At 41.1% G+C, this 24,251-nt stretch overlaps 1 protein-coding gene across 5 annotated transcripts in view; it reads left to right on the top strand.

Annotated features, from left to right (window-relative positions):
* Positions 1 to 18,481, top strand: part of MID1 (midline 1) — a 357,392-nt gene extending 338,911 nt beyond the window's left edge. For 4 of the 5 annotated variants that reach the window (XM_046673833.1, XM_046673830.1, XM_046673832.1 and 1 more), the window contains exons 9-10: positions 2,882 to 3,089; positions 14,355 to 18,481. In XM_046673833.1, coding sequence (XP_046529789.1) covers positions 2,882 to 3,089; positions 14,355 to 14,703 — 557 coding nt within the window. In that variant the 3' untranslated portion in view covers positions 14,704 to 18,481. The remainder of the gene's footprint in view (positions 1 to 2,881; positions 3,090 to 14,354) is intronic. The other variant, XR_006890368.1, reaches the window with a different exon arrangement.
* Positions 18,482 to 24,251: the final 5,770 nt, after the last annotated feature.

Raw genomic sequence — 24,251 nt, forward strand, 5'->3', positions numbered from 1 at the left:
TAGTAGAATAGCAAATTAATAACTCTTCAGAAATTCTCTTTTTTTTTTTTTTTTACTCCAGATATCTGTCTTAAGTCTGTGATTCTCAATCAGAGGCAATTCCCCCTCTGGGGGACATTGAGCAAAGTCTGGAGACGTTTTTGATTATCACAACTGGGGTGGATGCTACTGGTATCTACTGGTTAGAGGCCAGGGATGATGAGAAACATTCTACAATATTCAGTACAGCCCCCACAACAAGACTGATCTGGCCTATACATGCGTCTTGTAACACTATCAATTCCCTCTCTCTGTCTCTGCCCACATATGTTTTGTTTTATCCTCTCTTCTTTCTTTACATCTTTTTGATCTAGAAATACTGTTATATAACACAGTATTTCTTTGTATAAGACCTCTCAAAGGAAAGCAAATTGGAGTGTGTCAGTATCGAGCCATGTTACAGGGTTGCCAGCCAGTCAACAGGAACAATTAACTGCTTTTCAGGAGGAACCTTCATTGAATCAAAATCCTTGATTTCAGTAGTCAAATAACTGTCTTACTCCAGATATATGTGTTTAAGACACACTCTCTTAAACATTAAGCTGATTTCTCCTCTCAATGTTTCTACTGGTAAAGAAGAAGAATTTTTAGAGGTTACGCAGAAAAAAAAAGAAATGCATACACTGAGGTTAATTCTGTAGAATATATCTCTGAGACACCTTATTTGTGCTTCATCAGTTTTACTAAAGATAATTTATTCGTTTCATATAGACAGGTAATGTCATCTTCATTTCTAGACATGCAGTCATTGACCAGATGTTATCAAATTATATACAAGAGGTTGGCAAACTTTTCCTGTAATGTGCCAGATAGTAAATATTTGGGGCTGAACAGGTCAGACGGTCCTGGTCACAGTTATTCAACTGTGCCATTGTAGTGCAGAAGCAAATGGGCATGGCCGTGTTTCAGTAAAACTTTATTCACAAACAGACGGTGCACTGGATTTGGCCTTCATGCTATAGTTTGCCAAACTCCTGTGTGTACAAATGTTACAATGAATTGTTTAGTAGAGTAAATGATTAATTTGTTCCCTGAACTAATTTGTCCTCATTGAAGCAAAAGCCTTGAACTTGGACAGAGTAGGCGATGGTTTATTTGGGAAACACATCTGGGGCGCAGATGCAAGTTGCTCCCTGAGGATGCAGGGGGTCGGGCCTGACCTAAGCTGGCGTGACTCTGCTCTGTAAGTGTGTGGGTGAGGATGTGAGCGGAAGCAAGCAGGACACAGCTCATCATCACCAGGCCAGTCTTTCTGATGGCTGTAACATTCTGATATTCCTCACTTTGTGAAGGACAAGCAGGACACGGCCTTCATTTTCAATGATGGGTGCCTTTATGGAATTTCTTCCTAATCCACCCATTAGTGTCCACTTATTTTTACACACATTCTATCTATCTCCCACCTTTAAAAAGTGAAATATCTTAGGCAAAACTATCTTCATACTCTTCTTGTCTTAGTTCATACTCTATCCCTAATAGTTGCTGACTGGCATGATTATTCCTGAGGACAATATTTTTTTTTTTACAAGACAAGCCAAAATCCAACAGGTCTTACAGCCTCTGAGAATACCTGCTCCCTGCTCAGCACTTAGGGATTTTCTCAGCTCCCCCTTTAAGGGGTTTTTTTTTTTTTTTTTTTCGCTGGAAAAAAAACTAAAATGGGTCAGCAAACTATAGCCCATGGGCCAAATTTGGCTGCCTGTTTTTTTAAATAAAGTTTTATTGGCACACAGCCTCACCCATCCATTTACCTATTGTCTATGGCTGCTTCCCTGCTACAACTGCAGAGTTAAATAGCTACAGAAGAGGCCACATGGTGATCACAGCTGAAAATGTTTGTTTACTATCTGGCCTCTTGCAGAAATAATATGCTGGTCCCAGATCTTAAAAGAAAGGATTTTAGGGGTGCTGGTGTCATGTTTGTATCCAAGCAGTGATTGGAAATCCATTGGCCTACCTGCATGTGACATAACACACATTACCCCATGCTCGCTGCCTCAGTTTCTCAGCCAGCATCATGTATTACCACAGTTGAATTTACCAAACTTTTTCCTATGATTGTCTGAGACCTGTACACTGGGCAGAATGGGCCTACCAGTTGCACCAGTGACTGCGGAGTTTGGACACCATGGTATTCGCATCAGCTTGTAACTCATTTCCTGACTTTAAATGCCTTATACCTGATGTGGTGTTGAATGACAGGCAGTCCTCCAAACCAGTGTTGAATTCTCGAAGAAGTAACAGCTACAACAAGATGTTTAGGTGTGACTCTGCCAAGATTTTATAATGGTTCAATCTTCAAAACACAAATGTGAATAGTGAAATAGAGAGTGCCTTATTATATATATAAATAAACTCAGGAGTCGAAAATCCAGGTGTTGCTATCATGTGTTTTTTCTAATCTTGTAGGCTGTAAAGTACACAATTTTATAGTCCTTCTGAGCTCATGGGAGTAATGCTTTAATTTTGAAAAATCTCAAAATAATATTTTAGAATATTCTATATGTTAAAATCTGCAGCCTTGATTCATGTGGTTTCTGGTCTGAATTCTCTTGAGCATGAATGCATCCTAGGCTGGATCGAACAAGGCAAGGGTTGACCATGAGGATAGCTTATACCATGTGTTCTGGTTGATCCTGACCCATGCTGTTGCTGACGAGGGAGCGCAGCACCTTTGGATCCCCTATCTTAGAACTGACAGACTGGGAGCTCGTGAAGGCAGGGACATGTTTGTATTCACTATCTTACTGTGCTTTTTAAATCTGATTCTGAAAATATATTATTGGTCATGCTAAACAGTCCTTTTTCTCTGCCTTTTTTTGTTTTGTAAACTTGTTTCCAGGCCAACCATTTAAACTGGACCCCAAATCTGCACATCGAAAGCTAAAAGTGTCACATGATAACTTGACAGTAGAACGTGATGAGTCATCATCCAAAAAGAGTCACACACCTGAACGCTTCACCAGCCAAGGGAGCTATGGCGTAGCTGGAAACGTGTTCATTGATAGTGGCCGGCATTACTGGGAAGTGGTCATAAGTGGAAGTACCTGGTAGGCAATTATATCTATTGTCATCCAATTATAAAAAGGCACATCTCATTCTGTACTTGGTCAGAGCATTGACCCGTACCAGGGTCCATCTTAAAGAATAATATGCAGAAAAGCTTTATCAGTCAGCTGTTGCTATGGTAATGCTGCATAACAAACACCCCAAAATTCAGTGGCTTCAAACAATTATTTATTATTCCTCACCAACTCCCACATCTGTGGATTAGCTGATCAAAGCTAATCTCAGCTGGGCTTTGCTTTAAGCTGTAGGTTGGATCTAGGTCTGTTCTATATGTCTCTTCATCCTCCTTGGATGTGTGGCCTACCCAGGCTGTGCCCTTCTTAAGGAGCCCAAGAATACAAGCCCAACTATGCAAGCACATTTTAAGCCTCTGCTTGCATCATGTCTACTAATTTCTCACTGGCCAAAGCCAGTTATATGGCCAAGCCCAAAGCCAATGGTGCAGGGAAGTATATTCCTCCCATGGAGGTGAGAGGAGGGAGTGAATATTTGCCAAGCAGTCATCTAATCTACCATTCAACCAATAGAAAAACCTTTGTTTTAAATCTGTCCATTTTTCATTTATGGCAAGAATTGCAGCTAAGATGATAGAGTCCTAGTCCCTGGAAGAGCTTCTCTTTTATGCTTAAAAAGGGTCAGCAGACTACATCCCTTGGGCCAAACCTAGCCCACTGCTTGTTTTGGTAAACAAAGTTTTATGGGAACATAGCCATGCCCGTTCTTTTCCATATTGTCCATGGCTGCCTTTGAGCTACACAGCAGAGTTGAGCAGTTAAGATAGAATCCAATGGTCTACAAAGGCAAAACTCTCTGGCCCTTTACAGAAAAAGTTTGCCAATTCCTACTCTAAAACGTTACTCTTCAACATTTTAAAAACTGATTTCTGTTGCCTTGGACATTTTGTGATTCTAGACTGGGCCAGTTGGTGCAAATAGCTGAGGGCTGGGGATGGAGCAGTGATCATTGGCTGGAAATCATTTCAAAAGGTCTGGTAGGGGCCAGCCTGGTGGCGTAGTGGTTAAGTTCACGCACTCCAGTTCGGCAGCCCAGGGCTCATGGGTTCGGATCCCAGGTGCAGACCTATGCACCACTCATCAAGCCATGCTGTGGCAGTGTCCCACATACAAAATAGAGGGTGATGGGTACAGATGTTAGCTCAGGAACAATCTTCTTCATTGAAAAAAAAAAGTTCTGGCTAGATCCAGCCCAGTGACTTTAGTGCACTGAGTTCTTTAGGTCTAAGGGCAAAGGCCAGGATGCAGTCTATGTTAGAATTAGTTTACCATGCCAATTTAGCCTCCCAGAGCTGACCTTGCCTATCCCACAGCCTGCACCCCTTCCTCTGGCTGTTGGTCTCATGTGCCTGCTTGCTATTGCTCCAAAAGGGAGCTATTTTATTTTTATTTAACAAGCCCTCATCTAGCACAACTATGTGCCAGGCACTGGTCTAAACATTTTACAGATGATAACTCATTTATTCAACCTAACAAAGGTAGGTGCTAGTGTCCCGTTTTACAGATGAGATGACTGAGACACATGCCTGAGGTCACAAAGCTCATGGGTGACGGAGTTAGGAAGTCTGTACTGAGGGTGCAAGCTCTTAAGCAAGCATCCGCAAATGTTGTCTGTAAAAGGCCAGAGAGCCAATATTTCTAGTTTTGCAGGCCTGATGATTTTTGTTACAACTACTGAACTCTACTGTTGTAGTGGGAAGGCAGCCGTAGACCACACATCCACAAATGGGTGTGGCTGGGTGCCAATAAAACTTCATTCATAATAACAAGCAGAGGGCCAGATTGGGCCCATGGCTTGTAGTTTGCTGATCCCTGCTCTTAACCTCCACGTTATATTTTTGAAACATTAGAGTCACTCCTTAGAGCTTATAGTGGTGTACTTAATGAGTAACAGCTTAATCCATCCTTTAAAAAAATAAAACTCAAAACTGCATAACTTGAAGATAGTATTATAACTGTGTTATTTTTGATATAAAGATGCTCAAACACTTATTTATTATAAAAAAAAAAACTTTCAATTCAAATCTATGCACATAATGCGTTGTGTCTAAGTCCCTGATAGTGCTGGGCAAGTCAGCTGAAATCTGAGTAAAGTCAAAAGTGTCTCATTTCTCCCAACCATGGTGTCTGTATTGGCCAAGCAAGTAGATTTTCTTCTGTTGTGATCCTCACAATTCTCTTTGCCCAGAACCTTTTTCTCTTCCAACATCCTGCTGGAGGATGGAGTACAGATCCTTCCGCCCCACTCGGCTCTGGGCCAGGCTGGCATTTACAGTCTTTAACTGCACTGGGGTGAGATAAAAGCCCAAAGGAAAATACAATGAATTTGTGCAGGTGCAAAAAGCAAACATTTCTAGTTAATTAACGTGCTGTATTAATCTGGGATGGAATCCAGTGTCTAAATAATTCCAAGCCCATTAATAATTATTTATGATAAATGATACCTGATCGTTATGATCTCATTCCCATTGATGAATGGTGCGGGGAATTCCCCCAGCCCACTTCAGTGATGTAAACACAGATCAGCATTACCTTGAAAACGCCCTCCAGATGTCAAACCAACTCTTGAGGGGGGAAAAATTGTAAAATTAATTGCCACACTTTGGTTCTTTGCAAACCTGATTGTGTCAATTGCAGAAAACTCTCATGTAGGAATTAGTTTAACATTTCCTGGGAGATGTTAGCGAGGAAGGGGTGACTCCAATGATCAGATGCCTATGATGCCTTGACTTGCAACAGCTAATGACACATATATTTTCCTGTGAAATATAGTCCTGACTTTAAATTAACATATATGTTATGATCTGTGCAATGGGGCATGTTAACATTGCTCTGAGAAACATAATTTTTATACTTTTTGAATTCTCTGAGTCTCACTGCGTAACTTAATGGAACATTACCTTCTGCCTGCACTTTTCAAGCTCAGTGGAAATATGTACATAGTTTTACAGATTAATGATAATATAATGGTATTTTCCTTTGCTTAATGGACTATACACATAGTTATTTTCTTACTCTCTAATGCTGTTAATGTGCACTTGGTGTTTTATGAAATGGTGTTAACTAAACGTGGGTTCACGCAAAGACTACTGGGCCAGAAGTCAAGGAGGAGGGGCCAGATTCTGGTTTTTGCTCCTAATTTTAACTTTCTCTGTGTTTTCCCATTTGCTAAATGAAGTCAGTCAGACCTGCCTCAGCTACTTCATAGGGGGTTCAGTTAAGGTTCAAATGGGAAATAAACGTCAAAGTTCTTTAATAAAAGATACAAATGGTGTGCAGCAATGAGAACGAAACAACACAGACGTATGGCTATTCTGTAATGCAAATGCGGGTTCCAAATTGTCTGAAAAATGGAAATGCTGTTTGCCAGGGAATAGAGAACACCTTTGGAGAAAATACTTAAAATTGCAAAACAAAAGCATTTCCCAAGTGTCTCAGTGAGGGTTCGGCAGAAAAACAGAAATCACTCTAGGTGCTTCAAGGAGGAATGACCCAGAGGCTTACTGGAGCCCTGGAAGGGCTGGGAGTGCAAGTCAGGGAGCCTGCTGCTCCAGTCCACGAGGCCACGATGAGCTGTGGGTGCTGGAAAACTACCCACAGCCCAAAGGCAAGTATACCCAGGAGCTCACCCGGAAGCTTCCACAAACCTCACCTCTATTGTCTGCTGTCTGGAAAAGACTGTTTCCCTCCTCTTAGAGCTTCTGGATCTTGTGCAAAGGCATCACAATGGCAGAACCTGCACCAGACTACTAGTACTGGAAAGGGGATTCTGGGAAATGCCGAGCAAGATCTACAAGAGAGAAGAGAGGAGGCCAAGTTGACAGCAGACAGGCTGGTATAGTGGGCTTAACGAATTATCAGTTCCATCCTCTCTTTTAATTCAATGATGGCATGTTATATTCATTATCTTTTTTAACACACCACTCTTAAAGTGATTGCATTTTAAATCCAACACGTGATTTTTCAAAGAATATCATTTTATCAAAGACCAATGAAGTTTTTCTCTCTGCATTGGGTAAGGTTCTAGATATCAATATCCACTTAGACTGGTTTCTGCTATAACATATTAAAAGTTGAACTCTGAATCATTCACTCTTTATTAACAATAATGGGGTTTGCTTACCTTAATAACTGAAATACTATAAATATTACGGAGACATACCTCAGCAGGATAAAAAGAGATTAAGAAGCATAGAACGTTGTAGAAAGAATTCTTAACATTTTTTTGAGCAGTAAGAGAACATTTAGAATAACCAGGATATCCATCTGTTCAAAGACATTCAGAATGTTTTTTAATGTAGTAAGAAATATAATCAGAAGGGTTCTCGGGAGTGATGAATTACACAATTTCTGGTGAGAGAAGGCACTAGAGAATGTTAAGTTTGTGGCCTTTTGAGTCATCCTAGGTTCAAATTCTGATTCTGGGACTTACTTTATTATTTTTGCCCAATGACACATTACTAATAACAGTTACTGAGTATTCCATTTCTGGCCTTGTCCCCAGGATTTTACATGTATTCTTTCCTTTACTCCTCAAAGTAACCCTCAGAGATGGAGACTCTCATCATCTCTGTGGTATAGATAAGAAAACTGAGGCTGGGATATGACAAGGAACCTAACCACATAAATGAAAATTATTTTCGATGCTTGCTTTTTGCAAAGTGCACTTGAAATTGTAGGAAATGACAGACACAGTGTCAGTTGAAAAATTGAAAGTTGAAAGGAGAAGTCTAGGGTGGTCCTGTCCAGTATGGTAGCCATGGGCCACACATGGCTATTTAAATAATTTAACAATTAAAATTAAAGTTTGGTGGAAGGGGTGGAGCAAAATGGTGGGGGGAGCTGACCCGGGGACTCTCCCCTCCAAACTACAACAAAGGATTGGAAAAACTGAATTTCAGCCAATAAACCTAATGTCAGACCGTCAGAGACCTACAGCACCAAGACGAAGGAGGACAGAGAGGCTGCTGCTGGCCTGGGAGGAGCTGAAGCAGGATAGGAGAGAACTTCGCTCCTTCCCCTAGAGACTGGGATCGCTGCTGCGGGTGCGGGAAGGAGCGGGGGAGGGGCCGCACGACCAGGGGATTGTCCAGGACTCCCGCCACCGGTGCAGTGGAAACCCCTAATGGGGGAAAGCTTCCATGCGTGGGGACCCCATCAAGCCAGGGCCCCCAGGAGACCAGAGAAGGAGAGCTGATTGGAATCCAGATCAGCATGTGAGAGAAACTGCCCCTCCTCCCCCAACCCACGCTGGGCGCCGCCATCTTGCCTGAAGGTGGAGAGCTCAGAACATGCGGCTCTCGACCCCCATCTAGTGGCGACAGTCTGTAACTGCAACCAAATTCTACCACCATGCGCAAAAACCGCTCCTCTACCATCCAGCAATTTATAAAAGCCCCAGACCAGAAGGAAAACAATAGAAGCATGGAATTAAGTCCTGAGGACTTGGAAATAGGTAAACTAAATGAAAACGAGTTCAGAGTAGCTATCATCAAAAAACTCAATGAGGTAAAGGGAAAGATAGAGAAACAAGTCAATGAGTTCCGGAGTTACTTCACAAAAGAGATTGAAACTATAAAGAAGAATCAAACAGAACTACTAGAGATGAAAAATACTATGGACCAGATAAAACAGAATACGGATTCCCTGAATGCCTGGGTAGACACCATAGAGGAGCAAATTAGCATAATCGAAGATATACAGGCTGAATAGCTCCAGACAGAGGAAGAAAGAGAACTAAGGATTAAAAAAAATGAGGAAAATATCAGAGAAATAGTGGGTTCAATGAGGAGAAAGAATTTAAGGATCATCGGAATTCCTGAGAACGTGGAAAAGGAAAATGGAGCTGAAAGTGTGCTTAATGAAATAATAGAAGAGAACTTCCCAAATCTAGGGATTGAGGGAGAAACGTGTGTGGAGGAAGCTTTCAGATCTCCTAGATTTGTCAATGTAAAAAGACCTACTGCAAGGCATAGGGTAGTAAAAATGGCAAAAATGAAAGACAAAGAAAGAATACTCAGGGCAGCAAGACAGAAGAAAATAACCTACAAAGGAACTCCTATCAGACTTTCAGCAGATTTCTCTACAGAAACCTTACAAGCTAGGAGAGAATGGAGTGACATATTCAAAACTTTAAAAATCTTCAGCCAAGAATACTCTATCTAGCAAGAATATCCTTCAGATATGAGGGAGAAATTAAATCTTTTCCAGACAAACAAAAGTTAAGGGAATTTGTAACCAAAAGTCCTCCACTGCAAGAAATCCTCAAGAAGGCTCTCATACCTGAAAAAAGAAAAAAGGGAGAAAGGGGTCACAAACCACAGGTAGGGAGACAGATAAATAGAACCAGAACAGGACAGCAAATATTCAACTACAGCATTAGGATAAAGGTAAGGAAACTACCAAAGCAAAGACGATCTTATCACTCTAACTACAAACTCATAATACGAGTTGGAGTAAGAAATCAAAATAATAATTTAGGAGGGTAAGAGGAAAGGGACTAAATTAGTCTAGGCCAAGTAAGTAAGAGACCACCAGAGAACAGACTATATTATACACAAGATTCTAAATACAAACTTCAGGGTAGCCACTAAACTAAAAAACAGAACAGAGCCACAAAACATAAATAAAGAAAAATCTAAGAATCCCAGCATAAGAACTTGCAGAGTCAATGGATAGGCTAAAACACACAGGACGAGAAACAAAGGTAATACAGGAAAACCAGATAAGTGATAGATTGACAGCATTAAGTCCACATGCATCAATAATCACCCTCAATGTAAACGGATTGAACTTTCCAATAAAAAGACACAGAGTAGCAAAATGGATTAAAGAACAAGATCCAACAATTTGTTGCCTCCAGGAAACACACCTCAGCCCCAAGGACAAACACAGGCTCAGAGTGAAGGGGTGGAAGACAATACTTCAAGCTAATAGCAAGCAAAAGAAAGCAGGTGTTGCAATACTTATATCAGATAAAACAGATTTCAAAATAAGGCAGGTAAAGAGAGACACAGAGGGACAATATACAATGATCAAGGGGACACTTCATCAAGAAGAAATAACGCTCATAAATATCTATGCACCCAACACAGGAGCACCAAAGTTCATAAAGCAAGTATTAACAGACCTAAAGGAAGATCTTAAAAACAACACAATAATAGTAGAGGACCTCAACACCCCCCTCACATCAATGGACACATCATCCAGACAGAAAATCAACAAGGTAATAGTGGAGCTAAATGAAAAACTAAGACAATTGGACTTAATAGACATTTACAGAATGCTTCATCCTAAAACAGCAGAATACACATTCTTCTCAAGTGCGCATGGACTATTCTCAAGGATAGACCATATGTTCGGAAACAAGGAAAACCTCTACAAATTTTAAAAAATTGAAATAATAACAAGCATCTTCTCTGATCATAATGCTATAAGGCTAGAAATTAATTACAAGGAAAAAGCTGAGAAAGGCATAAGGATGTGGAGACTAAACAATACGCTACTGAACAAGCAATGGATCATTGAAGAAATTAAAGAAGAAATAAAAAAATACCTGGAGACAAATGAAAATGATAACATGCCATACCAACTCATATGGGATACAGCAAAAGCTGTATTAAGAGGAAAATTCATTGCAATACAGACACATCTTAACAAACAAGAAAAATCCCAAGTAAGCAATCTTAAACTACACCTAACTGAATTAGAGAAAGAAGAACAAACAAAGCCCAAAGTCAGCAGAAGGAGAGAAATAATAAGAATCAGAGCAGAAATAAATGCTATTGAAACAAAAAAGGCGGTAGAAAGGATCAATGAAACAAAGAGCTGGTTCTTTGAGAAGACAAATAAAATTGACAAACCACTAGCCAGACTTGCAAAGAAAAAAAGGGAGAAAGCTCAAATAAACAAAATCAGAAATGAGCGAGGAGAAATAACAACAGACTGCAGAAATACAACGGATTATAAGAGAATACTACGAGAAATTATATGCCAACAAAATGGATAACCTAGAGGAAATGGATAAATTCTTGGATTCCTACAATCTCCCAAAATTCACTCAAGAAGATGCAGACAATTTGAACAGACCAACCACAAGGAAAGAGATTGAAACAGCAATCAAAAACATCCAAAAAATAAAACCCCAGGACCAGATGGCTTTCCTGGGGAATTCTACCAAACTTGCAGAGAGGATTTAATACCTATTCTTTCCTAGCTATTCCAAAAAATTAGGGAGGATGGAACACTTCCTAACACATTCTATGAGGCCAACATCGCACTGATACCAAAGCCTGATAAGGACACCACGAAAAAAGAGAACTACAGGCCAATATCACTGATGAACATAGATGCAAAAATTCTAAACAAAATTTTGGCAACCAGAATTCAGCAACTCGTCAAAAGGATCATACATCATGATCAAGTGGGATTCATACCAGGGACACGGGGATGGTTCAACATCCGCAAAACAATCAACGTGATGCACCACATCAACAAACTGAGGAGTAACAACCACATGATCATCTCAATAGATGCAGAGAAAGCATTTGACAAGATCCAACAGCCATTTATGATAAAAACTCTGAACAAAATGTGCATAGAAGGAAACTACCTCAACATAATAATGGCCATATATGACAAACCCACAGCCAACATCATACTCAATGGGCAAAAACTGAGTGCCATCCCGCTGAAAACAGGAACAAGACAAGGATGCCCTCTATTACCACTCTTATTTAACACAGGACTGGAAGTCCTGGCCAGAGCAATCAGGCAAGAAAAAGGAATAAAAGGAATCCAAATAGGGAGGGAAGAAGTGAAACTCTCGCTGTTTGCAGACGACATGATCTTACATATAGAAAACCCCAAAGAATCCATTGGAAAACTGTTAGAAGTAATCAACAACTACAGCAAAGTTGCAGGGTATAAAATCAATTTGCATAAATCAGTAGCATTTCTATATTCTAATAACAAGCTAACAGAAAAAGAACTCAAGAACACAATACCATTCACAATCGCAACAAAAAGAATAAAATACCTCAGGATAAATTTAACTAAGGAAGTGAAGGACCTATACAATGAAAATTACAAGGCCCTTCTGAGAGAATTGAATGACGATATAAGGAGATGGAAGACATTCCATGTACATGGATTGGAAGAATAAACATAGTTAAAATGTCCGTTCTACCTAAAGCAATCTACAGATGGAACACTATCCCAATCAGAATCCCAATGACATTCTTTACAGAATTAGAACAAAGAATCCTAAAATTCATATGGGGCAACAAAAGACCCCGAATTGCTAAAGCAATCCTGAGAAAAAAGAACAAAACGGGAGGCATCACAATCCCTGACTTCAAAACATACTACAAAGCTACAGTAATCAAAACAGCATGGTACTGGTACAAAAACAGGTGCACAGATCAATGGAACAGAATTGAAAGCCCAGAAATAAAACCACACATCTATGGACAGCTAATCTTCGACAAAGGAGCTGAGGGCATACAATGGAGAAAAGAAAGTCTTTTCAACAAATGGTGCTGGGAAAACTGGACAGCCACATGCAAAAGAATGAAAATTGACCATTCTTTCTCACCATTCACCAAAATAAACTCAAAATGAATCAAAGACCTAAAGGTGAGACCTGAAACCATAAGGCTTCTAGAAGAAAACGTAGGCAGTACACTCTGACATCAGTATTAAAAGGATCTTTTCAGACACCATGTCTTCTCAGAGAAGGGAAATAATAGAAAGAATTAACAAATGGGATTTCATCAGACAAAAGAGCTTCTTCAAGGCAAATGAAAACAGGATTGAAGCAAAAAAAAAAACACCCACTAACTGGGAAAAAATATGTGCAAGTCATATATCTGACAAAGGCTTAATATCCATGATATATAAAGAACTCACACAACTCAACAACAAAAAATCAAACAACCCGATCAAAAAATGGGCAGGGGACATGAACAGACATTTCTCCAGAGAATATATACGGATGGCCAATAGGCACATGAAAAGATGCTCAGCATCGCTGATCATCAGGGAAATGCAAATCAAAACTACATTAAGATATCACCTTACACCCATTAGAATGACAAAAATATCTAAAACTAATAGTAACAAATGTTGGAGAGGTTGTGGAGAAACAGGAACCCTCATACACTGCTGGTGGGAATGCAAACTGGTGCAGCCACTATGGAAAACAGTATGGAGATTCCTCAAAAAATTAAAAATAGAACTACCATATGACCCAGCTATTCCACTGCTGGGTATCTATCCAAAGAGCTTGAAGTCAGCAATTCCAAAAATCCTATGTACCCCAATGTTTATTGCAGCATTATTTACAATAGCCAAGACGTGGAAGCAACCTAAGTGCCCATCAACAGATGATTGGATAAAGAAGATAGGGTATATGAAAGAAGATATGATATATACAATGGAATATTACTCAGCCGTAAAAAAAGAACAAAATCATTCCATTTGCAACAACATGGATGGACCTTGAGGGAATTATGTTAAGTGAAATAAGCCAGTTAGAGAAGGACAATCTCTGTATGACTCCGCTCATGTGAGGAATTTAAAAATGTAGACAGAGAGAACAGATTGGTGGCTACCAGGGGAGAGGTGGGGTGAGGGATGGGCACAGGGGGTTGAGTGGTGCACCTGCAACATGACTGACAATCAATAATATACAACTGAAATTTTACAAGTTTGTAAGCTATCATTAACTCAATTAAAAAAAAGCCATTAAAATAGAAAAAAAATATGAACCAAAAAAACAAACAAACAAAAAATTAAAGTTTGGTTCCTCAGTCTCACCAGCCACAGTTCCAGTGCCCAATAGCCATATATGGCTACCATATTGAACAGAGCAGAACATTTCAATCATTGCAGAACGTTCTATTGAACAGCTCTGGTCTAGAGAGTTCATTGTGTCTTCATGAGGGTTAGAAAAAAGGCAGTAGAACACAAAGTGCAAATTCTCTTGTAATGTCCGATCTGAAAATAGGAATGTAGAGAAATACAATGGCCCCTTTCCTCCCACTGTATGTTTGGGAGGGAAGAAGATGAGGAACACATGTGTCAGGGTTCTTGCCAAGCTTTCACTGAAGGAGAATGAACAGGAGACAATAGAGGATCATGTTTTCATGACCCCTGAGGACTATAGAAAGGATTTAACATACATGTGCAAAATGGCTCATTGTTTTTGTTGTCGCTGTTTTGTGTCTGCAGGTATGCCATTGGCCTTGCTTACAAATCAGCCCCGAAGCACGAGTGGATTGGGAAGAACTCTGCTTCCTGGGCACTGTGTCGATGTCACAATAACTGGGTGGTAAGACACAACAGCAAGGAAATCCCCATTGAGCCAGCCCCCCACCTCCGGCGCGTTGGCATCCTGCTAGACTATGATAACGGCTCCATCGCTTTCTACGATGCTTTGAACTCCATCCACCTCTACACCTTTGACATCACATTCTCACAGCCTGTGTGCCCCACCTTCACCGTGTGGAACAAATGCTTGACCATTATAACTGGCCTTCCCATCCCAGACCATCTGGACTGCACAGAGCAACTGCCCTGAGCACCTGGCCACGTGGAGCTGCTTTCTAGGGAATAAAAAGGGTTATGGCCACCATTTAGGGGACAGAGAAAGCACAGGCTTCACGAGTGTGATTAAATCCCGCCGAAAAGTGTCCAGAAATCAGCTAAGATAGGACTCAAAATGGGCAATTCCCCCCTTTTACTGTGTTTTGTATTAAGTACAGGCTTTAATAATTTCTTCAAATTTTTTTTGTATTTACAGGAAAATTTATAGATTATTTATAAAAGAAACATAACCAGGATTACAACTCTTAGAATTATTTTCTTGTGCACATTAAGAGGCCCATAAGTTCACCAGCCCTTTGCAGCCTTTATTTCATCACAGTCTGTGGGCTTGAGAAAGACCTCTTTTGTAGTTCCATATGCTTATTCACTTTCTCACCTCATCGTATGTCATACTGATCCCACCGTAGGTCCTGTCACTTCAACGGTGCATAAACAAAATATGCAACTATCTTAAAAATAAAAAGTAGTTTTGAGCCTAGTAGGGAAGTAAACGAGCATTCTTACTCTGGTTTATTTTGAAGTGTTCTAACTGCAATGCCAGAAACTTTGATTAGATCAGCTAGGATGGAGAGCAAAACGGAGAATGGAAAGAATTGACTTTGGAGCTTGGAATCTGCCGTGGTGAAGTCTTCACTTGCCCTCTGATGGCTGCTGAGATAATGTTGGATAGCAGGGTTCTGAAACCTTTGGCTGTATTTTGCCCTGCTTTTCCCAGGATTAAGGATTCTGGGAGAACATTAAGAATGAGATTGCAATTGAAAGTAAGTCACTTTGAATCCTACTGATTATTCAGAAATCCGGGCTGAGGTGTTTTATCAGAAGTAGGATTCTATTTCATGATATAAATCTATTTCGTTCTTCCTTTTACTAGATTCTTTAGACCTGTGAACTTTCTTCACTATATTTAATAGCTGTCCTGTTTCCCCTCCCCCAAATCATATTTCGTCTGTTGCTGGGGCTGAGGAGATAAACATCTTCTGTCACAAACAGCGGCACCACTGTGGATTGATTTTGCTCTCCAGGACATCAACACATGGCCCCTACCACCACTAGCACGTCCAAATATAAGTCACCCGGAAAACACTTAATATTTATGAGTCGGTAAGGACAAGGGATGTTGCGTACTGCTCACTAGTACCTCCAAAGTTATTACACACAGACCTTTGTTAAACACATCTTGAAAGGTGTAGAAGGCCCTCTGTATATTCTAGTGTAGTTTACCATAGAGTTGTAAGACAAAAAGAAATCAAACTTGCTATTCCCCTGCTGGAACCTGCTGAGAGAACCTGCTAGTAGGATATCGGATGGGATGCTTGGCAGGCTCACCTGGCGCGTCAGCAGGGCCCGTGAGGGAAGGCTTTCTCAAGCAGTCTTTGGACCTGGGGTCCGGCATTGGTTCTACCCTGATGAAGGGCGTGACGTCTATAAACAGTTACATTTGCTAAAATATTTATCTGGGCTACTGAGTCGGCCATTTTGACTGAACAGACTGCTGGAGTTAGGCATTGTTTTTAGTGATTTTGTTTTTAACCAAATCAACCAGTTGTTTCCCTGAAATCCGTCCAAAGACCCGCGGTTTCAGCCTCACGTTTTGTGTTTGCGAGTCTGGACTTCACGGGCGGCTTCCAGGGTGCTTCTGTCCTCCTCACTGGCAGATGCTCTCCTTTTAACAGATAGAGTCTATATATTTCCTATATTATTTATACCCAGAGGAATATTTTGATAGCTACTTAGGACAATTTCACATCTAAAAGATGGACACCTCAATGGAAAACAATTAATCATTCTCTGGAAACTTACTGATTTTTTTTTTTTTTTTTTACAATATAAAAGCAATGTGTATTTGCCTTCCCTGAATAAACTGAAACGGTTGTCTCAGTAATTTTCACATACTGTTTTCGGTAGCTGGGTAATAGATATTTTAATGCACTTTGTACACTAACAGGTTTTAAATAAAAGGGTCTAAAACTCAGCTTCTGAGTTTTGAAAATCATGGTTTCCAGGTACCAATAAATGCTACAGTTTGCCTTATGATGTTAATGTAAAGCATTTACCAGAAGGACAATATTTCCGTGGATATAATGTTTTTCAATATAAAGAAGTTACTACTCAAATTTTCACTGCCAGCTGTTTAGGTTATGTTTTGGCTATTTTTCTAAGGACGAGAAGGATTATGTTATAATTTTGTTGTGGAAGTCTCACTCCTTGCTAACTTAAAAACACTGTGGATAATAGCAGTTACTATTTCCGTGTTGTCATATTTACAGGAAAATATGTATGTGGTGAAAGGCCACAGTGTTTACTTTCATTACTGTAATGATGTAGAAAAGATTTCCATGTGGATTTTTTGCAAGCCTAAAAAATATATGCTAGAAACGTTTGCTGCAGTACAATTCTTTAACTGGATCGGGGTCATGGTATTTTGTTTTAGAGGTCCTCACTTCACAGCAAGAAACACTGCGATACAAGGGAGAAAGAGACGGCAGTGCCCATTAAATCAATACAACAAAATCGATGCAGCACCGACCGACGCCGCCAGGTCCGAGGTCGTGGGTATACGAACCGTGCAGTTGCCCAGGGCCGTGGGCCCAGAAGTGCCCAGTGCTTGGTTTAGTGCTCTGCTGTCACCGTCTTGAAATTCCTAATAATTTTTGAACAAGGGGCCTGCATTTTCATTTTGCACTGGGCCTTGCAAATTATGTAGCCAGTCCTCAGAACTCCGAAACATGGTACCTCTCTTCCTGGTGGATATAAATGAAGAAACTTGGATCCAATGTTGACAGTGGCTGGCCATATAATTCAAGTAGGAATCTAAATGGATTAAGATGAGAGTGGGCCTAGGTGAAGATTTTCTTCCCAGCTTTAAAAGAAAATGACTTCAAAAACTGCAAATGATGATGGTTTCTGCTGGAAAAGAGGAAAAGGCCCGATGACAAGCAGGCTTTTTTATTATGGTACTGATATATTGACCTTAAACTTCCTGAAGAATTGAACCAGCGCCCTCCATTGAATGTGGAATCTGCTTCAGCTCCAGGCACATATGCTATGCCTGCAGAGAGACACGCATATTGCTCGCGTCTATGTGCTTTGGTGTTGGGAAGTTGACGATCTGGTCTACCCTTATAAAATGTTTAAAAGGATACAAAGACGATGGGGGCGGGAGGATGTGTTTTAAATGGTGCTTCTCAACAAGGGGGCAATTTGGCAATGTCTGGAGTCATTTTTGGTTGTCCCAACTTGGGGGAGGGCGCCACTGGCATCTGGTGGGTAGAGACCAGGGATGCTGCTAAACATCCTACAATGCATGGCACAGCCGCCCCCGCTCCCCAGGACAAAGAATGATGCAGCCCAAAATATCAATAGTACTGTAGTTGAGAAACTCTTGGTTTGGGGGGGACTTTTTAAAGCAAAACTCTCACAAATATCTTTTACTTTTCCTGTAATTGACTCAATGCCTAATATACCCGAAAAATAAAAATGAAAAAAGGAAAGGGACACCGATTCAATTCAAAACCTTCACTGCAGTGGCTCCTTCACTTTTAAAAATATTTACAAAAATCTGAAATCTGAAAAGCAATTGAAACCTGTGTAAATGGGAATCCACTGATAAGTGTCATGAAGATCTAGCTGTGATTTGCTTAGTTTGGAAATGAAAAGTCAGTTCAATCCCTGGTACTTGAGTCACACTGCCAAGCCCTCAGCCCAGAATATTCTCGCAATTGCTGTTGCTTTCTGGTTCTAAATAAAAATCATTTTTGTGGTTCCAAGTCCCACTGTCTGCCTGTCTCTGTTGCCTTTTCATCATGTTGTTTTTGCATCCATGATTTCCACAAATATTTATTCAACTTCTGCTGGGTTTTTGTACCACTATGCAGCACATAATTCATTTTCTTTTATGCCTGAAACTTTCTCACATCCACCATCCTGCCTCTCTACAGTCAAAACACAATTATTTTACAAGATTCAAAATATTCTCCAGGGAATTTAAAACTACAATGAAAGAAAACCTATACAGGAGTGGAGATCCAGAATAAGAATGGCTTGATTTCGAGTCTCACAGATGGAGTGGAGGAGGGGAGGACAAGGATGACTGGAGCCGAAGAGTGAGGGTTTTTACAGTGTGGTCTGGAACAATCCCAGCAGTTGGTCTATAAATCTATCCCCAACCCCATCCCATGGCTCACAAGACTTGACTTTCTCTCATTTGAGACAAAAGCCCTTTTGATGTAGGTCAGTGCCGTGCAGAGTGTAGTCAGGGGTCTGCAGCATCAGCTCCACCTGCAAGCTTGTTAGAAACGCCAGTTCTCCAGCCCCACCCCAGACCTGCTCATCAGAATCTCTGGGGGTGGGACTCAGCAATCGGAGTCCTAACAAGCCCCTCCAGGGGATTCAAAAGTGTGTGGAGCACTGGTCTGGAGGGCTTCAGCCAGTCTCATATCCCATATAAAAATGCACTTATAGCCTGAAATGTGTTTTCAAGGCAATGTGCTTTACATGCAGCATGGTGTAATGCAGTGATTCTTAACTTGGTTGAGCATTAAAAGCACGTTTTTTACAAATGCTGATTCCTTGATCTCATCCTGAAAGATTGGGGATGAGAAGGCCTAGAGTGTGGCTCACTACCCTGTACTTTTTTTTTTTGAAGTGATTATAAAATGCAGCCAGGATTGGCAGCCAATGCTGTAGTCGCAGTGCTCGGCACCTTTTCCATAAAGGTCAGATGGTGAATATTTTACGGGTTGCGAGCCATATAGTGGTCTCTGTAGCAACTACTCAACTCTGTGACGGTAGAGGAAAAGCAGCCGTAGAGGATATGTAAACAAATGGGTCTGACTGTGTTCCAGTAAAACTTTGTTTACAAAAACAGGCGTTGGGCTGCTCTCGGACCATGCGTCATTTGCCAACTCTTGCTGTAGCAGATACAGTACTGGCCTGGTGGCCCAAAGGCATCAGGGCATTCTCTAACTATCCCCTCACTGAGAACTAACTCAGCCATGTCCCCTCATGGCTCTGGGCTTCAGTGAGCTCTCAAGTCCTTTCCAACTTTGAATTACAGCAATTCTGTGAAATCACAGAACTCATGGAGAATTAGTTAAGGAGTGCTTAAGACTGGGCCACTCAAGGATTATTAGAAGATTCTTCCGTTCAACAGCGTTGGGTGTGCCAGTTCTGATGATTAGCTTTACCTCTTTCATAATTTTGACTTGAATCAGGCCTTTTCACAAGTGACAGGTGTGTAAAATATATTCCTTTTAATAAGTTTTGAAGTACATTTAAGTTGAACTTTTGAAACTGAACAGACACTGTTGTGATTAATCACCTTGAAGTCAACTTGAAGGGCATGTCATACACTCCAGAGAGTAGCCCACATCCCTCTTTTTTAAAAATTATTATTTTCAGTAATATTCAAGTAAAATGCATTGAAGAAGATGGTTGCTCATGATTATAATAGAAGTATAAAAAGAGAGACATGTGGAACTTGCAAACTTCTTTTCCCTTGAGCATCATTCTCACTGTAGGATGCAGATTCAAGAATATAAAATAAAAATGGGGTCAAAGACTTATGGAAAAACCTTTCATGTAGTTGTCCTGTCTTAATATGGGCGATTTATGGAAAGGAATTCAGGCCTCCCTTTGGATTTTTTTCAGTCATGTTCTCCTAAGAGAATTATAAAGGCATGATTAAATAGGATGTTCAACAATTAACAAGCAAATATGTCATGGCCGAAAACCAATTACCAATTAAGGAGAGGCACAGAAAAATCATTTAGTGAACATTGGTCCTTTTGCATGGTCTATTTATTCTCAAAGCTCAATTTTTGATTATGGTCATTAAAAGCTGTTCAATTTCAGTGAAGTATTTTAGATAATAAAGCCTATTTCACCCCTTTCCCAATCTTATTCCCCCTTCAGCTTCTGCTCTTTCTTGCCTCAGCTTTTCTATCAAGCTTCTCAAAGGGCTATTCAGATGTTCTGCTTCTGTTTCCTCACCGCTCATTGTACCTCCCCACATTCTGTCAGGCATTCAGCGTCTTACTCTAACCAACAGCGCTCCCTGATGTCAAAAATGGTGTCTGCATCAACACATATTCCCATGGATGTTTTACTGGTCTCATCTTGACATACAGCAGCTTTCGAGATGTTGACAACTTCAATTCTTTCTTTATCCTTCCCTAGACAACACCATCCGCACCATCACCTCCTTCACTGTTTTATGCAGATGCCTCCCAAATTTAAATCTCTGGGTCTAATTTCTCTGCTAAGCTCAGTCCCAAATATTGACCTGCTTCCTTGGTAATCTCTTTTGGATGCTTAGAAGGCACCTCAAATTCAACATGTCCAAAACTGCACTCATGGTCTCTCCCCAAAACTTTGCCCTATCCAACCAGTTTCATGAACCAAAAACCAAGGGTTCGTGTTTGATGTTTCCTTCACCCTCTATGTCCAATCCATCACCAAGTCCTGTTGATTTTCTCTCTTAAATATCTCTTTAACTGACCTACTCTTCCTACAACTTCCAAATCCAAGCTTTCACATCTCTCAGTCTACAGCTGGCATAACCTGCTAACTGGTCTATCTGTAATCCACACTGCCTCTTCTTTAATTCATCCCCCAGAGCAGCCAAGGCAATCTCTAAATTGGACCATGTCACACATACCCCCACACACTCCTTCCACCATTCTTATCCCCACTCCCAATCCCCACATGTTGACTTAAATTCTTTCAGAGTTTCCCATCTACTGATCATGAAATTCTTCCACAATGCCTGTAAGATCCACTATGGTCTTGTCCCCGCCTATTTCCCCGGTATCATCTTGCACCATTCTCCCCTTACTCCCTGTACTCTAGCCACACTGGCTGTTGTAACCATGCTCAAACCTCTACTTGGACCACCCTTCCCTCACCTTCTTACCTACCAGTAATATTTCAGATTACTTCTCAACCGTCACTTCCCAAAGAGTCTTTCCCTGATCTCCCTGCCTGAGTCAAGTTCCCCTGATACCGATTCATAAAACAGTCTGTGCCTCCCTTCATAATGTTTGTCACAGTTCCAAGTTCACACTTGTTTCTGTAAACTTTGTTTAGTATTTCCGTTCCTTTGCCCTTACTAGACTGTAATATTCCTGAAGTCTGAGATCAGGATGAATTAGCTCAATGTTTGCCACATAGTATGTGCTCAATAAATACTTAGGGTAGAATTCCAACTTCTCATGCGTGTGTTCTACTTGTAACTTTCCCTTAAACCCACAACATCCACTATTTTTTTAAAGATTTGTGTTAAAAAAAAGTGCTTCGTATTTGCAGAAACCACATATACCTACAGAATAAAAAATAATATCAAAATAAAAGCTAGAAAACCTACCTTCTGGCAAATTCCATCCTCTCCTTTTAGTGGCTGCAGATCATCAAGCAAAAATAAAACTTTTAATTTGGGCAAGCAAATCTGCCCATCGGTGTCTTTTACCATGCCCTGCCTGGCTCCTGGCTCTGAATTCTAAGTCTAGAGTGGCACTTACACAATTCCCACTTGCTGACTCAGCTCATCCCACACTTTAAGGCAATCCAGACGCAAATAGAATTGGCTCTAGGGTATCACTGTCAACCCCTGTCTTGGAGAAGGTCCCCTCTGGCCTTGGTTCTCCACCTCCTCAGTAATTCCACCCAATTTTCAGAAACCAGACACCCCATTCTTCACTACAGCATCACTGAGTCCCGGCCTCCTTTCTCATTTCCTCTCAGTAGCTGGATTCTCTGTCCTTGAACGTCTTCCAAGTTGATTTCCACAGGGAATTCCACCCAATGCCTATGTTGCCTGCTTGTTCAACTTGATCTTAGGTCACCAACTGCATGCTCCTGCCATGCCTCTTTGTATGGGCTGATTTCTGTTTCCTTCATAACTTCAGAGTCTGTTTCAGCATTCCCAGGTCTGTTGCCTTTCAAGCCCTTTAAGTGAACAGGTCACATCCACATTTCTCAAAGATACAGTGACTCAAGAACAACTCCGGGCTCATCTATCCTACACTATATTCAATCTACAAGAAACTTACTTTAAACAATAAAGATATAGACGGGTTAAAAGTAACAGAATGGCAAATGATATGGCATGCGAACAGTAATCTAAAGAAAGCTGGAATCGCTATATTAACAGGAAACAAAGTAGGCTTCTGAGCAAGGAACATTTCCTGGGAGTCAATTCACTTAATAAATGAAGCATGAGTCCCTCCTAATCCCATTTTCTTTCACCCCCAAAAGAATGAGAGCAAGAGCCAAGATGGGGTTAGTTGAGGAACACAGGGTTTGAAATTGGGAAATTGGAGCAGGCCTACCCAAATGGAGTTGGCTGTGCAGCCTTTTGGTTGGGCCTACTGCTTTTTTGGAGTCTGTTGTCAGCACGCAATAAATAAGTTACCATAGATGATGACAGAGATGAATATTCTTGCTTTAAATCCCCATGTCAGGCCTTGAAGTGACCCCATCTTGGTGAGGCCAGGTTCAGAAGCAGCAAGAGACACAGACAAGAATAAACGTCCAGCCGTCAGCATGGAACAATGAGCCCAAACAAGGCTTCTGACCTTTGGCCCCTGGGGAATTGGTACATGCAGAGAAAGGAGGGGAGAGTATCCAAATCACAGCATCTGTTACCCGTTGCCTCTTGCTCCCTCCCCACATTCCAGACCTGGCACTCAGGACATCCTGAAATGGAGAAGGTTGCTGGTGGGGATATGTTTGAAACCTTCAAATGATTGACTGGAAGCAGAAGTGCCAGGGCATGAACCCTCAACCCCAGAGTTCATGGGGGCCAACCAACCTGCAGAGCCCAAGCCCTTGATCCCGCCGGACAGGCAGTTCTCATTAAGCAATGCCGCTGGATTTGGTGCCAAAAACATAAAGCTGCCTTGCTCCCTCCTGGGCTCGATTTCTAGGCCCTGGAATACGTGTATTTTTAAAATTTCCAAGTCAATCAATCTTTTCTTGGTGGAATTGTTCAAAGCAGTGCTAACATTTGTTGAGCAATGGATGAGAGTACAATTGTCCCCACAGATAGCTACATGGGAGACATCCTGTGCATGGAAGACAGCCCAGAAAAACCCCGAAGGCTTCCCACTCCCTGCAGGGAACCAGGTCCAAGAGATGCTTCTGGACCAACACAGAAGCAGCACACTGAGCTTCTGTCTGAATGACTTCAGAGAGTGACTGCACATGCCGGGGCAGCCGACTTTCAAAGGCAGCTCATTCTTTCTGAGATTTTTGCCCTTAAAATCAGGAAGTCTTCAGGACAGCTCTGACTGGAGGAAAATCAACACAGCTCATGACAGCAGCCGAGACACAAACGTGAACAATTTTCCTTAACGCCGTCGGTCACAGCCATCGAAAACATCCCCAAAGAGGAGCGACCGGGCTCCGTGTTGCAGAAAAATTCTACCGCAGGGAGATTGAAATCATGACACCTTTACAGCTCTGGAAGGAAATGAGATGACTGAGTGTTAAAATGCCCTGGTGAATTGGGTAAAAATGAGGAAG

The sequence above is a fragment of the Equus quagga genome, chromosome 10 (genome assembly GCF_021613505.1).
Source record: "Equus quagga isolate Etosha38 chromosome 10, UCLA_HA_Equagga_1.0, whole genome shotgun sequence".
In the NCBI taxonomy this organism is placed as follows: domain Eukaryota; kingdom Metazoa; phylum Chordata; class Mammalia; order Perissodactyla; family Equidae; genus Equus; species Equus quagga.